The sequence below is a fragment of the Alosa alosa genome, chromosome 12 (genome assembly GCF_017589495.1).
Source record: "Alosa alosa isolate M-15738 ecotype Scorff River chromosome 12, AALO_Geno_1.1, whole genome shotgun sequence".
Taxonomy (NCBI): domain Eukaryota; kingdom Metazoa; phylum Chordata; class Actinopteri; order Clupeiformes; family Clupeidae; genus Alosa; species Alosa alosa.
The window spans coordinates 30,656,863-30,674,362 of record NC_063200.1 but is presented as its reverse complement, the minus strand read 5'-3'; the positions used below and the strand labels follow the sequence as shown (position 1 = coordinate 30,674,362).

Here is a 17,500-nt window from a genome sequence, read left to right as displayed (position 1 = left end):
GCTGGGGTATGAGTGGTGGGGTATGAGTAATGATTTGTGTGGGTCTTTATCCTTAAAATGGGCACTTGCATATAGGAATGCACGCAACACACACACACACACACACAGATAGAGAGAGAGAGAGATCATCCTCCAGCCTCCTGCTCCCTTGTGTGTGTGTGTGCAGCAGCGCGTCTCTCTGAGGAGGCGTGACTCAGTGTCTTCTTCACAGTGACACACACACACACACACACACACACACCACACCACGCACACACACACACCACACCACGCACAGCTCCACTGGAAGATAAGAGCCTGTGCGAGAGCCATGCCTTTAATTGAATTTACAGCTCATCTACAAGACAATGCACTCGTCTCGGTGAACCGATCGTTGTCTCTTAGCGATGGTGCACTCTGACAGTCGCCCAGTGAGAAATCACAGCAGCAGCCATCAGACAGCCATCTCTGGTTTAGTTTTTAAAAACATGTTAAGCTTCTTTTATATTAGCATAATTTCCAAGAATTCAGTTTATTTTCACCAATTCAACCATCTCAATGATTAAGCCACATGAGTGAGGATAAAGCATAGAGAAAAGCATGGCAACTGTCCATGGTTCTGAAATGCTAGTAGAGACCAAGCAGGCATCCCCTATGGCATACCAGTGTAAATCTGTTTATGTGTTTGTAATGTTGAAAAGAAACGGGCAAGGTTGTGGGAACATCGGATGTGTCAGGGAGGAAGGGGTGATCTAAGTCTCCTGACATGATGGAGGTAACAGGAGTGACAACTGTCAGTCACTGTGCTGAGTTCTATCTGAACTTTGGTTTGTTCTAATGCAAGGTGACAGCAGATGTCCCCGAGGGACTGCTGTGATGTGGCTTGTCATTTGATAAAACTCTACACCCTTCTGATGCTCTGTCGTTGAGGCGTGAGAGTCCTCATTCCTCGTTGTTCCATCTCTTCCACTTTGTTAGTTACACTTGAGCACTTGACTTTTTTGTCTTGCTGATTTGGTGCCCTGGGCCCAGGTTTTTATTTCCCTTTGGAGACTCTCAACATTCCATGAGTGGTTAAGTTAATTTCAATAGACTATAAAAAAAAATAGCATGAGTTTGCTGTTACAAATCCATTGATGATGATGGAATGTGCTTCAAAGAGCTTGAAATAAGCCGATCTGCCCTTATTCACAAAGGCAATAGCCCGAAAACTTTACAAAGTAATATGCATGTGACTATATTTTTATATTTGAGGTTAGAACTGAACAAAATCAGTCACTAAAAGAGTTAGGTGACTCAGCCGAATCTCTCTTTCTCCCCAACACATGCACACATACAGAGAGAGAGAGAGATAGGGAAGGCTAGAATGACTCTTTTTTCTCCATGGTCTGGAGTGGGGAGATAAAAATGTTCTATCTGAATCTGTGGGTGGGTGGAAATCCTACAAAGAAGGCAATTATATTGCCACAGTGTGTGTGTGTGTGTGTGTGTGTGTGTGTTTTGTGTGTGTGTGTGTTTGTGTGTGTGTGTGTGTGTGTGTGTGTGTGTGTGTGTGTGTGTGTTTGTTTGTTTGTTTGACCGCTTGCTGCTGTGTGAGTGTGTTTGCGTACCTGTGTGTGTGTGTGTGTGCGCACCTGTGTGTGTGTGCACCTGTGTGTGTGTGAGTGTGTGTGTGTGTGTGTGTGTGTGTGAGTATGTTTGCATGTGTTTGATCTCTCAATCTCCCGCTCTCAGTAAGAGACATCTTAGAGAATCCCCTAGCCTAGCTCATCCCTCCTCCCCTTCTACCAGTTAATCCAGATGTGTCGATGCTGACAAGATGTCTGCTAGCCTCCACTGCAATGAACTGGGAAGTAAACCTTCTTGCTCAGGACGGTTAGCTGCGATGCTGAACATAATAACAGCTCTGTCAGTGGTGAGGAGCGTAATGTTACAGAGAGGGGGTGAGAGAATTCTCACTGGGGCAGCCTGTGTGTGAGTTCATGCCTGTGAATGAGATGGAGAGAGAGAGACAGAGAGAGAGAGACTGTGCAGACGAGTTATGTAACATGTGGTGTAGCTATGTGCTCATGTGGGTATGATGACACCTTGACACTTCTGTGTGTGTGTGTGTGTGTGTGTGTGTGTGTGTGTGTGTGTGTGTGTGTCTGCAGAGCAGCCAGAGCCTTTGGAGACTACCTGTCTCACGCGCATCCTGACAACTGCAACGGATCAGGTCAGTTTTCCCTCCCTCTGTCTCCCACTCTCTCTCCCTGTCTCTCTCTCTCTCTCTCTCTCTCTCTCACAGTCAACCTCTCCCTCACCACACTTCTTTCCTGGTCCTCATGGACCTGTCCTTACATCTCTGGTCTTTCTCCAGGTTTCCACATCTCTTTTTAGTCATTTTCATCATCCTCTTTGTTTGGTCTTGAACTTTGCCATGTTCTATTCTACTCCATTGCCATGGAGAGCAGTCAGCTGTTTGCTCACTCGTTATTCACGGTTCTTCATTAAAGTTAGATTAAATATCACACACTGCATCATTTTTATCTCTCTGTTTATTTTTCACTGTTTCTCCCTCTACCTCTTGGGCTCTCTCTTTCTTTATCTCCCACTTTCTCCTTTTCTGCTCTCTCTCTCTGTCTGTTTCTCTGTCTCTATCTCTCTCTCTCCCTGTGTTCTCTCTCTCTCCTTCTGTTTCTTCTTACCCCTGTCTCTGAAACTAAAGATCACTTGCTCTCTGACACCCTCATCGGCCCAGACACAGACTCCCTAGACCGGCTTAGCCTCCAGAACAACAACCTCCCCACGTACCCTGTGCGAGGCCCCTCCGGCGCCCCCGAGCCCAGTCTGATCAGCTCCCCGCTGGGCATCCTCCAGCCTCCACCCCCACCCATCTCCTCCTCCTCCTCCTCCTCCTGTGGCAAGGCCCAGCTGTCCCTGGAGCGCAGCTTCTCGGCCGAGGAGGACCAGCAGAAGTGCGCGGAGTGTGCGCTGCAGCCCGCCCGCGTCTACACCATCACCGGGGAGAGCGGCATGCTGGGTAGTGGCCGCGGGAGCAAGGAGACCCTGGAGCTGGAGGTGCTCCGGGGGGCCCGAGAGCCAGCGGCTCCGCAGCCCGGGGGCCACAACCCCCGCCTCCCCCAGACCTCCGCGTCGCCCTCGACCTCCTCGTCGCCCACCACCCAGCACCACCATCGCCACGGAGTGAGCGCCGACAGGGCTCACCACCACGGCAACCACCACCACGGCAACCCGTACGCCTCCGCTTCCTCCTCTGCCCATGGAAGCGGCGGAGCGGGCAGCAACAGCGGCGGCGAGGGCGGCGGCAGCGGCGGCTCTCGCCACCGCCACCACCACCTGGCACAGCCGCCGCTGCAGAGCTCGGTCAGCGCCCACAACATCCGCGGCTGGGGCGAGGGCAAGGACACCTGCGGCAGCGGCGGCGGCCTGGCGTGCGAGGTGTGCGCCGTGGGCATGGGTGGCATGGGCATGGGCGGCATGACCACCGGCGGCGTGCCCTCACGCAGCCAGGGCTCCCTGGACCTGGAGAGCAGCGGCCGCGAGGCAGGCAAGCAGCACCGGCGCCTAGAGCGGATGCATAGTGTGGACCGGGTGACTGGGCTGGACCGAGGTGAGAGGGAGAGAGCAAGGGGGGAGGAAGAGAGTGAGAGGGGGAGAGAGAGAGGCGTTGGAAGAATAAAATTTTGTTTTCAGGGTGGGCAGAGGTGTAAAAGTCCGGCTTCAGAAAGTGAATGTCCTGCCACATATTTGTTCCAATTATTCACTTAATCAGCTGATTCTAATGAGCACAACTCCCAAGCCAGGTAGGTCAGCTAATTAGTGAAATCACCTGCATTAAGAAGTGCACAGGTAGAACCAATACAGTACATGGTAGGACTTTAACTTTCTGAAGCCGGACATTTACACCTCTGGGGGTGGGCTGGGAAGAGCTGGGAAGCTCCAGCTTCAGAAAGTAAGTTCTACCACATATTTGTTCCACTATCCACTCATGAAGTCAGCACATGAGTAAAATCACCAGTGTGAAGTGCACAGGTAGAACCAATACCTGGAACGACTTATGGCCTCCTTACACCAAACAACTTTGACAAGATTCTTGAAAGATTAGAGTCTTTTGAGTAAAGCTTGAACAGGGGGAACTTAAGTTAAAAGACTACAATCTTTCTCAAATCTTGTCAAAGTTGTTTGGTGTAAGGTGGCCATTACTTTCTGTAGCCGGGGTTTCCCACCCCTGGGGGTGGGGGTGGGTGTTCTGGGGGTTGTTTTCTATGTTTAGCTGTGCCGTGGTGGTGGTGGTGGTGATGATGATGATGTGTATTTCCCACTCCTCTTCGTCTCTCCTCTCCTCCTGTTCCTCCTCTGTGCCCTCGTGTGTCGCTCTCTCTCTCTCCCTCTGCGGTGGAGTACGGAGCTGTGTGTCAGTGTTCAGTGTGTGCGTGGGATGCAATGTGGCTATACACACACTCACACACAACACGCACGCACACACACGCACGCGCACGCACACACAAACACACGTACACATCGAAACATAGACATGCTGTTACAAACAACTACACATACACACACTGTCACACACAAACATACACACAGACAACAAAAACACACACATGCACACACAGGCACAAAAAACACATGCACAAATGAATTCACTGACGCAAATGCACACCCACACAAACTGACATGCTTACATAGTAGATCTATTTCCATTCAGTTTACTTTTACACTCCTCTATTTATCTAGTTGTGTTTTTATATATCTTGTGTCAACCTATCTTCACTCTAACACTAACAGTTGTGTTTTGATATATCTTGGTGTTTTGTTTTTCTCTCCATTGTCTCTAACACCCCAGAAGACAACAACTGGTTCCCAAAAGAGAACATGTTTAGTTTCGGGACAGCCACAACAACCATGCAAGCGTAAGTTCTGGTCTTTCACAAGCCCTCTCTCTCTCTCTCTCTCTCTCTCTCTCACACACACACACACACACACACAGAGAGAGACACACATACACACACACACACCACACACATACACACACAAACACACACAGACGCACACACATGCACGCACACACGCACACACACACACACACACACACACACACACACACACACACACACACACACACACACACACCTTTAAGTGCCCGAGTGACCTCAGAGACAGACGACAGTGCAGGTGTTCAGCTTACAAACACCTTTCATTCTCAGGGGGCATTTCACACTTTCGACCTGTCACAACAGATCAGTTTCAGCTCACACACACACACACACACACACACACACACACACACACATATTGTCTAAAAAAAAATATGCCCTTAAGAATGTCCTTCCTCTTTCCCTTTTGCTTATGCTTGGCATCTCCACTACAGGATAACGTAAGTCTCCTGTTACCTTCCCTTTTATTCTCTTAATGAATGCCTTCATCATGTCACAATTACTGGCATCTTACTTCTCCTTTATCTTCCATCATCCCCGACGTCTAGAGATTCACAGTTTCTATTTGAAGCTACCTTCACTATTTTTGACAATTCAGTAGTATACATTACAGGACAATAGCCTATGATAATAAAGCATAGTATATGTAATTCAATATTAAATAAAAGATACAATAGATATCATGTGAAAATTTGATGTGCAGGAGTAGTGCAGTATTAAATAGATCCCAATGTTCAGGATATGTACAGTATATCTGATACGTGATGTGGTGTTGACATAGATTTTGTCCTCCCAAACACCATAAAGGAATGCAAACAAACTGACTACATACGGTACAAACAGTATGTATGTATGTATATGTATGTATGTATGTATGTATGCATGTATGTATCTCTTGTAGCATCCCGAGTGTCCATATGTCCTCTCTCAGTGAAGGGTCACGCTGCAGGGGTCCGACTCCCTTCCTCCCCATCAGGGGGCTCATCGGGCTGGGCTGCGGTGCGGCTCTTCTGACCCCCAGAGTGTGACCTTTCCTTTCATGTGTCTCAGCTGAGGGTCAGATGAGAGGGAGGTGTCATCGGCTTAGCACAGGGAGGGACTGTAGCATGTTTCTGCAATGCCAACCTCTGCTTGACTCACTTGGAATCTGAGGGACCTTTAGGGTTGGTGCTGTGTGTGTGTGCCTGTGTGTGTGTGTCTGTGTGTGTGTGTGTGTGTGTGAGTGTGTGTGAGAGAGAGAGAGAGAGAGAGAGAGAGAGAGTTTCAAAAAGCAATGCATCAGTGGTTTTCCTTGATATTCCCATTTGGCAATAGCCATTACTATTTACAGTGACTATCCATCTAGATTACCTTTCCCCTCTATCTATGTACTATTGGGACAAAAAATGTGATTGTAGAAAAGTATCAGGTCCAAACACATTGGGTTGTCTTTATTTATAGTTCAATCACAGTTTGCTACATTTACCTGTTTGATAGCTGTGTTGTGTTAAATCTGCTTTAACCAGGATCTGTGTAGAATATTTAAACTTGCTGGCTTCACACTCTGATTGTCATCACAAAAATAGATCCCATACAAATCCTTTGAAATAAATAAATAAATCCTCTCAGACAGGAAAAATGGCTTTGCATTTCTCCAGGGCTATGAAACAAAACCTTTAGCACAGTGTGGCTGTTTTAACCAATCTGGAGATGGATGGGCAGCGATGCCTTCAAATGATTTAGCGTCTGCACCAGACATTGAGGAAAGGGCCTTAGTCTGGGGAAAGTCAGCTAGAAATATCGAAATGATCCCGAAATGAGACAGCACTGAACAATATACCAAGGTCACATTCTTTCTGAATGAAAGTACCAGTAAACAGCTTTTTGAATGTTTAAACAGCTCTTTATACCTCTAAAGGTCAATTTACACCAGAACTATTGTTCAGTCACCTGTCTGTCTTCTGTCTATTGTTACAGCCGTGCTACAGTGGGCACTGAAGCGCAGCGTACAAAAATAGTTTGGTTCAACATGCCCTTGTATTATATAAAAGCATTCTGATGACCTCCATAGTTCATCTTATTGCAGCCTCTGTATTAGTGATGCTGCTGGGTTGCAATAAGAGTCAAAGTCAAAGTCAAAGTCAAAGTCAGCTTTATTGTCAATTTCTTCACATGTTCCAGACAGACAAAGATAGAAATTCGTTTTCTTATCCCACGGTGAAGACAAGACATATTTTACCAATTTAAGTCCACAGACAAACATAACATTCAAGTAAACAAAAAGTAAGTAAATAAGTAAATAAGAGGGCACATATAATAATGAAAAATAAGAGCAGCAAAATTTGGTTGAAATTGTGCATAGACAGTCAATAAAATACTAGTGCAAAGTCAGGCCAATAAAAGGCTTGGGTAGTTTGGAAGTTAGTTTGGAAGAGACTGGAAGTGATTGGTGGTAGTTACTTAGATATAAAAGGATGTGCAGTGAATGACGCCTAACTAAGATTATGAGACAAAGAATGCACCACTGACACAGACTCATATGTGCTGCCCAACCGGTAAGACAGGTGTAGGTTATCTTAACGGGTGTTGGTTGGGATGTTCCATTCATCGAAAAAAGTCTTTGGAAAAACGTACCCCTAAATATAACTGCAAACTGCAAGCAGCAATGAGGGCAGTCTTATGCTGGAAATGTCATGTCACTATGTTAAGGGCAGAGTAGGCTGGGAGCCAAAGCCATAGACTTTAATTTCACAGCTTGTGCCACACATTTACAGGCCAGGCATGCACACACACACACACACATGTCCGGCCACCATATGTGTCTGAATTACTTTGAATTTGTACGAATTTGTTGTTAAGGCTCCCATTGTGATTGCACTGGAAGACTAAGGTTTTATCAGATGTGTGTAAAGGCAGTTTCATCCAGTAAGGTATGTCAAATTTTATTAAAGGCAGTTTCATCCAGTAAGGTATGTAAAATTTTATTTCATGTACAATATTAATGTCATGTCAATATAATACGGTAATCAAGAAACAATTTATTATTAATAATGGATAGAACAACAATGTGTCTCGGTTGAAGGGCAGCTGAACTGTTGAATGATAGTAGCTGTAGTCTCAATGATGTAGAATAGAGTCACATAAAGATGGGCAGGTCTTCTCCCAGGTCTTTTGGGAAACTGTAGGACATACGTGATATTCATTAATTGGTGTTCAGAGTCAAGATTTATCTGTCTGCTCTAGAGAATGTTCCCTAAGGTATACAGAAAGGTTGCTGATAGTGGTGCAATCAGCCAAAAACAGCCAATTAAACAACATTCCTGCTTTCTGTGCTCCTGAAACAACACATTGATTGGCTGGAATAATGTATGGGTTGTTCCAAACCACTCAGGCCTGTGTATGAGTTTTTTGAGCACACACACAGAATGGAGAGCCAGTGCAGTCGTTCACTGAATTTGAGAGCGTATTGGGCCAAAATCATGGTCTGTATCTTTGATGCCGTGCTCTCCAAGATAAAAATGTGTACTTGACTCACCATTGTGCAGGACGCTTTAGAAAGTGTCCATGTGCTTGGATGGACTGATGTCCTGCACCTCTCGCTCCACCCAATCCTCCACATTCACAGAGCCCAGCCACGCTGGAGAATGAACAAGAGATAATATTTTAGAATAAATACAATTACTTTAAATATAATTCTGATTCATTTATAATTCTGTTTTTGTATTATTTTCAATTGGCTCTATTAGTTGAAACAACCATTAATTGTCACTAAACATACTGTGAATGTACTCAGAATAACTACCAGCTTTTACTTACAGTTCATAATGGGCTTTCTGCAGAGGGAAGGGCCATCCTCATGGTTCATGTTTTGATAGATCTGGCCATAGGTCACAACCCAGCCTTTGAGAACATGTTTGAAAAGGTTAGCTTTGGACATGAATTAGTAGTTTGTGGTCTATATTCTTTGCATAAGAGGTTAGCAGAGGGCATGAAATAGCATTTTAAGGTCTACTGTATGCTTTACTTACTTGCTGGTTCAGCAGGCTGAATATCCTCTCTGGCCTGAGTGGCATGGATGTCCTCTCTGCAGTTGACAGAGTCGCCTTGGAGGGTCATTACTTGCCACATCTGGCCATAGGTCACAGCCCAGCCTGTTTGAAGAGGTTTGAAAAAGGTTAACTGTGGGCATGAATTTGCAGTTTATGGTCTATGCTATTCATATGAGGTTAACTGAGGGTATGAATTATAGTTTTGTTACTCTAATTGTTGTTAATATAAATATTAATATCATATTATTACTACTACTGCTGCTACTACTACTATCTTTATCGGTATCTAATTGGACTTAAATTAACTTACTTGCTGGTTCAGCAAGCTGAAAATCCTCTCCCAGCTGAGTCCCATGGAGATCCTCCAGAGCCTCAGTGTGGACATCCTCCCCAGCCAGAGTCTGGAGATCCTCTCCTCCATCAGTCTCATGGAGATCCTCTCCACCCTTGAGTCTCATGGAGATCCTCTCCAGCTTGAGTCTCATGGAGATCCTCTCCACCCTGAGTCTCACAGAGATCCTCTCCAGCTTGAGTCTCATGGAGATCCTCTCCACCCTGAGTCTCACAGAGATCCTCTCCAGCTTGAGTCTCATGGAGATCCTCCCCAGCTTGAGTCTCATGGAGATCCTCTCCTCCTTGAGTCCCACAGAGATCCTCTCTGGCTTGAGTCTCACGGAGATCCTCTCGGCAACGAGTTTCATGAAGATCATCTTCGACCTGAGTCTCACAGAGATCCTCCAGAGGCTGAGTGTGGACATCCTCCCCAGCCAGAGTCTGGAGATCCTCTCCTCCATCAGTCTCATGGAGATCCTCTCCACCCTGAGTCTCACAGAGATCCTCTCCAGCCTGAGTCTCACGGAGATCATCTCCGGCCTGAGTCTCATGGATTCTTCCAGAGCCTGAGTGTGGACATCCTCCCTAACCAGAGTCTGGAGATCCTCTCTCCCATCAGTCTCATGGAGATCCCCTCCAAACTGAGTCTGATGGAGATCCTCTCCACCCTGAGTCTCACAGAGATCCTCTCCGGCTTGAGTATCACAGAGATCCTCCCTGGCCTGAGTCTCACGTAGATCCTCTCCGTCTTGAGTCTCATAGAGATCCTCCATGGCCTGAGTCTCATGGAGATCATCGGTGTCCTCAGTGACAGGGAGATTCTCACTGCAGAGAACAGGACCATCTTGTTGGGCCATTACATGCCACATCTGGCCATAGGTCACAACCCAGCCTTTGAGAAAATGTTTGAAAAATAGTTAACTTTGGTCACGTATCTTGGTCTATACTGTACTCTTTGCATAAGAGGTAGCAGAGGGCATGAATTAGCATTTTAAGGACTATGTTTTACTTACTTGCTGGTTCAGCAGACTGGAGATCCTGAGTAGCATGGAGATCTTCTCTGCAGTTGACAGGGCCATCTTGCTGGGCCAGTCCGTGCCACATCTGGCCATAGGTCATAACCCAGCCTGTTTGAAAAGGTTTAAAAAAGGTTAACTGTGGGCAGAAACGAGCAGTTTATGGTCTATGCTATTCACATAAGAAGTTAATGGAGTGCATGAAGTTCCAGTTCTTACTTGCAGGTTCAGCAGGTTGAATATCCTCTCTGGCCTGACTGGCATGGAGGTCCTCTCTGCAGTTGACAGAGTCGCCTTGCTGTGTCATTACTTGCCACATCTGGCCATAGGTCACAGCCCAGCCTGTTTGAAGAGATTTGGAAAAGGTTAACTGTGGGCATGAATTTGCAGTTTATATCTATACTATTCATATGAGGTTAACTGAGGACATGAATTAAGCATTAATTATTGTTTTGTTAATTTAATTGTTAATATAAATATCAATATCATATTATTACTACTATCTTTCTCTGTATGTAGTTTGCATAGTCAGTCGAGGTGTTTATTTATTAATTATTTTGTATATTGTTTATACCTATGATAAATAAATACGACACTTGACATTGGACTTAAATTAAACATTTAAGGTCTATGCTATTTGCATTCTTACTTGCTGGTTCAGCAGGCTGAAGATGCTCTGCAGCCTGAGTCTCATGGAGATCCTCCCTGGCCTGAGTGTGGACCTGGGTCTGGAGATCCTCTCCCACCTCAGTGTCGTGGAGATCCTCTCCCATCTGAATCTCATTGAGATCCTCTCCAGCCTGAGACTCATGGAGATCCTCTCCGGCTTGAGTCTCATGGAATTCCACTCTGTCCTGAGTGTCAGGGAGATTCTCTCTGGCCTGAATCTGGATACCCTCTCCAACTTGAATCTCCTCCATGTTTAGGGGTTCCATCTTGTTTTTTCTCCAGCCTCTCACCCAGTGTGGCTTGCGCCCCTCTCAAAAAGCCCGCAGAGCAGACCGCATTCTCTCCTGGAGATCTGTAGGAGCTCCATCCTTCTCCTGTATCCTGCTCTTAGCGCTGTCCACTTCAGCTGTAATATTAGCTGAGTGGCTCCTCTTGCTCATCTTGGCCTTGAAACCCAGATTTCACTTGCTTCTTCAGTCTTCTTTCTTTCTCAGACTCAATCTTGGCCATGGCCAGGTTTTGACAGATCCGGTAGTTTTTAGTTCTCTGCCGTGTTCTCCGTTGTCTAATCCGGTTTCTGATGGTGGTAAAGAAGGATCTTACGGCTTCCATGAAGCCCCTACGCTCTCCTCTCACCTCCATCTTCAGCAAGCAAAAATGGTTTTCTATTTGGTGTTAAAAGGTGTTAAAAATAGACTCCTCTGGAATAATAGTTGAGCAAATACAGGATTTACAGTATTCACACAATATTTAAACCAAGTGAATCGATGAATCAGTGTAAAACAGCAGCAGAAAGCTTTCTCTCAATGTTGTCTCTGGTGTAGCCAGGTCAAACTGATACAGTGTTCTACCTCAGTGTTCTACCTGTGCAAAGTAGAATGTTCAAGGATTCCAAATTCTGAGTTGTACAAAAACATTCTAACTGGACTTGTGATTATTTAAATCTACCTGATAGAACCTTCTTGTGGATTTAACAATGCAGATATCATGTCAATAATAACTAGATGTACCGCATAGCGGTACAAAATATGACCGCCACTCAGTCCTGTACATCCATTCCGTGAAAATAAATCACATTAATCAATTTGTCTCCATCTTCTACTCCATCCCCCACTCTTAAAACTTTTGTGTGCTTGTTTGGCATGTGTGTTTGGGGGCCGCACAGAAAGTAGCCTACTGGCGCTGCAAAGATGAATAAATTTGTAGCATTGTTATTAAACCTTTTAACTCTCTAAACAATCACAAGTAGGGCAGTTCATCACAGTCCATCCATTGCAACTGGACTGATGAAAGGTACACCTGTAGGCTACATTGTATTTGGGAAAAGCAGAAGGTAGCAGCATAATGTAGGCCTATTTATTTATTTATTTATCATTAAACAAAACAATCCCTGTCAGTTCCATGCAGTTTTCAACAGCTATCAAGAAGAGAGGTCATGTCATGGATTTTTGTGAATGTTTCTTCTTCTACATATGCAAGAGTTTAGTCATCTAGTTCATATGATATTCAACTGTATTGTCAATGCACAAATTAAATACCAGTAGTCTAAGACAAAATGCAGTTTTACCCAGTGGTGCAAATAACTGACATGTCCAAAAGGGCCTTCATGAAATGTGTCGCTAGACTGTGTTCATACACATTTTAACGGGCCAAGTTGAAGAGCTGCTCTCCGTTATTGTTCTTGCATATAGGCTGATTCATGTTCCCTTGCATTTTGCAACTGTAAGGTCCATGGTTAGTTTGGCTTTCGCCTATCCTAGTCCATGGTAGGCGCCCGATAGGAATATTGTTTAATTTTGCGATTGAGATATCCACGCACTGGCGCCCCCTCTGCGTTGTGTTCGCCCCCGGTTTCAGAGCTATTCTAAATGCAAAATGCATAGAGGGAGTTATGACAAAACCGTGACATAAATTGTCACTAGGCTATGCTGGCGACCCAAATAAAATCTCCTTTGGGAACCAATGGCTTACAGTATCAAGTGGACTTAAAGGAACCGTATGTAAGAAAAATATTTCAATTAATCATAAAATGGCCCTGATATGTCACTAGACATTAAGAAATCATGTTCATTTCAAATACTTATATCACTGACAACAGTAGTCCGCCAGGATATTGTCATTTAAAAGTGAAGTTGCAGCCCCTCAACTGATGTTGATGTTGTGTTTTGTCATGTCATGTTGTGTTTTGGCCTGATGCGCCACCCTCCACCTATCTACTAAACACGAAGTCAGTAGTGTTTCGCCATCAGGGTTGGCAACCTCGAGTCAGGGGGGAGGGGGAGGGGATACACTGCTCTTCAGTATTTTGAAAGTGATTGCAGTACCAGTTTTGGCCACAATCTTACATATGGTTCCTTTAAGCTGCCACCACTTGGCGAAAAGTTAATAGTTTTGCATATCAGTAGTAGGCCTAATACAATTCACGCAGTTCCGTGAATCACGGAAAGCGCGAATGAAGTGACACTTCTAAATGGGACCCACTGTACAGTAGCTGAAGGTCTGTGGCTGAAGCAGCCATAATGAAAGTGTTATCATTGTTTGGATACTTCACACACATGCTTTTTAATCGCATAGACTACAACTACCAAGTTGGAATCAAAGCACATCGACTCCCCTCTCACACCCTAAACACGCACTTCAAACAAACAAAAAGCGTCTCAGTCTCATGGTATAGCCATAGGCAAAACTGTATCGGACCGGTGTAATGTGTACTAAATCATCCATCGCAAAGAATGATTTTTGTAGCACGTGCAACAAATATGTGTAGGTACAGCCATGCCCTGGATACATCTCTCAATGTGCGCTCTAAAACATTTGGTTTAAATGGAGATGTAGATCATCACGGGTGCGTTAATAAATCTACATTGCGGCGAGTTGACACAAATGATTCACTTTGACGAATTTATGTAGTTTCAGTCCTTGTTATTTTCGGCTACTTTGAGCCATGCTCTTCCTTACTTGAATCACCTTTGAAAATAGAGGATTGAAGTAGCCTAGTGGGTGTTTGGGAATGAACGTGGACTCAGATGCTTTTTGAGACTTTGAACAGAAATGTCCCAGCCCGGTGTTTAGGATGCATCATAGACAGGTTATCTTTCAGGTAGCCTATATATTTTTCATTAGAAAACCATCACGTAGCGAACGTGTTGTGGCTAACTCACTTAGCTCCTGTTAGTAGCCTAGGTGATGGTCAGAAGAATGAGATGACAGTCGAAAGATACAATTAGTGCTGTTATCAATTTGCTTGGTGGCCTATAACCGCATGTATGGTTTTCTACAAATACATCAATAATCAAATTGGCCTCCATCACTCAACCAATGCTAACGGTAACATTATTTTACCTACGTCCTAGGCTATTGATATAATTTATAAGATTATAGCCTACCTGCAATAAAAACCAAGCATGTCCGATAAACATTCTCAGATTTATTTCGGCTTCAAGAAGAAATGGGAATTACATGTCATGCGGAAATCATCCTACCCTTATTAGACGTTCTCTGCGGTAAACTACAGTGTTGTCCTTGTAGGAAGATTGTCTTTCCAACCCGCTTTAGAACTTCCAACAAAATTACGTCTCACTGCAACGATGCGGCATCTGGTGGACAAACGACTACGTAACGCCAATACTGGAAATGCAGCCAAATGATGATGAATATTTGGTTTTCCTTTAATCCTACTGAATTTGTAATTATGTATCGACCATTCTAATTGCCGATATCGATAGTATGTGCGTGCCTGTGTGTGTGTGTGTGCGTGTGTATATGTGTGCACCACCATCTACAGGCCAATGAGTGTACAGTCACTAAATGTACACATAACATTGGGGTCAGGTTAATCCCATAAAATTTGGTGCAGTTCTGAACATCTTAAGTAAAAGAGGGGCAATTAAAGCAAACGATAAATTTTTCCTTCACAAAAGTCTAGTGGGGGCTATTTCTTCATACCCACGGTTCAGGTAGTTATTTTAGGAAAAAATTTTTTCATGTGCCCCGTGGTTCCATGTCCCGCTATCGTAGACCAAAAATTCAGGAAGTAGATGACAGGAAAAAAACTAAAAAAACTTTGACAATCCCTATATGATCGCTTCGCTAGCTTCGCTAGCGGCGGTCATAATAATAGGCCTAATAATAATATTTTATTGCTCTTTTCAAAAACCAAGTTACAAAGTGCTGTAGCCTACAAAGGAAGCACAATTAAACAGACAGACAGTCATAAAAGTAATACATTTTTAAATGAAATTAAAACAATTAGATGTGTAAAGCAATGCAATATAAAGCCATACAGGTTTAAAGGAAACAAACAAAACAATTTAATAAAATCAATACTTTTAAAGAGATTATCAAATTTAGCAAAGTAGGATAGGCTTTCCAATATAGATGTGGGTTTGAGGAAGTGATAAAAACATGATTGTACAAACTATGTGATGTGTTGCTCAAAACTTGATAATTCAGCATACTAGGATCTTTGGATCTAACAATAAGTTAAATCTGTGCATCATCATATAAATGAAAAGAGACACTGTGTATGTGGTGTAATGACAATAATCGTCATCAATAATAATCAAAGCTTGTTCCTAATCCCTACTCTGCAGATATAACATCATAGCTGTTCCTATCACATGTATGAAAACCCTGTAAGCTACTTTCTACATCCTTGTCTTCGAAATGACTGGAAACATTCATATAGGCATCTGCTCAGTGCATGCATATAAATGTTAGATATTACAACCTAAAGCCAGTGACTGCCACTGACTGATAAAATTTAGATAATCTGGAGCAGTTAGACTCCTGATAGCGTGACAGAAAGAACAAGAATTTCAGTAATTACTTGGGTTCTTATGATTGCCGCTTCTGGATATATTTCAAGTTATTAATAGTTATAGTATAATACTCATGTTGATATGTTTTGTATTGTTTTCAAACAGTTTAATTTATAATCCTAGCCTACATTTTATATCCCAAAAGAATACATGTCCATTTTCCCTGATGAAAAAAAAAGCCCTCCTCATCCTTAAACACATTGTTTCGTCACGTCAGCGGAGGCCGTGTAAATTCATTGATTTATGTTTCACTCATGCCAACCTCTTGCTTGCAGTGTAAATTCCCAGCAAAACTTGCTATCAAATGATCCCAGAGTGTTTTTTATTTTCCCTTTCTTTCTTTGTTTTTGTCCTTAAATACAGTAAATACTATTACACAGGTTGGTTACACAGCACTGCAGGCTGATTGGCACAGTGATTAGTATTCTCAGCCATTAGGGGTTCTTAATCAGTCATTCATTTGTGGATAATTTATCTGGGTTTGGCCATGGCCACCACAGCACATTCGGAAATGAAGTAGATCATATGTTTGTGTAAACGTGTTTGTCCTGATGCCAATATCCATATGCAGCGCTGTGCTTCCACAGATGGCCTCCAGGGCCAGCATTGATCCCAGCCCCAGAATAATCTTGCCTTTCTGCGCCAGAAATTATTCATCCTCATCACAAGACCATAAACAGAGTCAATCAATGTCTGTGTGATCACCCCACAAGTTTAATTCTCACTCCCGTCCCTCTACTACACACACAGGTTAGCAAGTTTTATTTATCAGTAGTAACTGATGTTAAACTGGAAGGAGCACTTTAAATCCATGTCTCTCACCACTTTGGGGAGAAATATCACGGTTATTTATGTATAGATGATCTAATCAGTGCGACTGAATGTTGTACACTGGTCCAAATAATGAAACATTATGTGTTGTATGGTCCAATGCACAAACAAACAGCATAGAGGATAGTGCTCTACTGGAAAGAGCCTCGAAACAATTTGCTTTGATTAAGAATTGCATGGCGGGTGAATGGAAAAACGAAATGGTGTGGCGTGCGAGGTCTGGGAGCTATTAATTACATCAGTGGAATGTTCATCGCTAGTTGATTTGCACACAATCTGGTCAGATTAGTGGATTGACATTGAGAGGCATATGAGACAAGAGGACGCATGGACATTGGGGACTATTACATAACTAATGGCTGATGCATAATGACTTGTCTCGTAGTGATGGTGATGATGATGATGATGATGATGGCAAATCTGATAGTGGTACCAGGGCAAATGAGGAGACTGGATGAAGATTATGATAATGGTAACCATGATAACGACTGGGATGATGGTGGTGATGGTGTCAGCGAGTTCAGGGCGTGAAGGTCAATTTGAGCTTAGTCATCCGCGGTCCGTCAACTGGACAGGTCCCAGAATGCCTGGCTGCAGCGGGGAAGGTCAACGTGACACGGCCAGCCGGCTGATTAATGGGCAAACGCAGCCGAAGCTGTCTGTGGCACAGCTAGCCGTCACACTGCTAGCACTGTCTGACCACAGAGAGAGAGAGAGAGAGAGAGAGAGAAGAGAGAAAAGAAGAAGAGGAAAGATTGGAGAGATAGGGGTGATACACAGAGGACACAGACGGGGAGAGAGGAAAGAGAGAGTGAGTGATAGAGAGGGAGAGAGAGAGGGGAAAGACAATGACATAGAGGTTGAGAAAGGAGAGAAGGACA

The 17,500-nt window shown here is 43.9% G+C and overlaps 2 protein-coding genes across 9 annotated transcripts in view; one reads left to right on the top strand and one right to left on the bottom strand.

Annotated features, from left to right (window-relative positions):
- The window catches only part of nsmfa (NMDA receptor synaptonuclear signaling and neuronal migration factor a), a 36,780-nt gene that overhangs the window by 8,852 nt on the left and 10,428 nt on the right, over positions 1–17,500 (top strand). For 4 of the 8 annotated variants that reach the window (XM_048258875.1, XM_048258883.1, XM_048258880.1 and 1 more), the window contains 4 exons: positions 2,133–2,194; positions 2,687–3,592; positions 4,832–4,898; positions 5,357–5,362. In XM_048258875.1, the coding sequence (XP_048114832.1) occupies positions 2,133–2,194; positions 2,687–3,592; positions 4,832–4,898; positions 5,357–5,362 (1,041 nt within the window). The remainder of the gene's footprint in view (positions 1–2,132; positions 2,195–2,686; positions 3,593–4,831; positions 4,899–5,356; positions 5,363–17,500) is intronic. The other 4 variants (XM_048258878.1, XM_048258877.1, XM_048258882.1 and 1 more) reach the window with 4 other exon arrangements.
- Positions 7,893–9,684, bottom strand: LOC125304521. The gene is made up of 5 exons (XM_048258884.1): positions 9,261–9,684; positions 8,930–9,052; positions 8,718–8,801; positions 8,437–8,538; positions 7,893–8,080 (listed from the first exon to the last, which is right to left on the bottom strand). Exons 1-4 carry the CDS (start codon positions 9,658–9,660, stop codon positions 8,453–8,455), a joined length of 693 nt encoding a protein of 230 aa, XP_048114841.1. The 5' UTR covers positions 9,661–9,684; the 3' UTR covers positions 7,893–8,080; positions 8,437–8,452.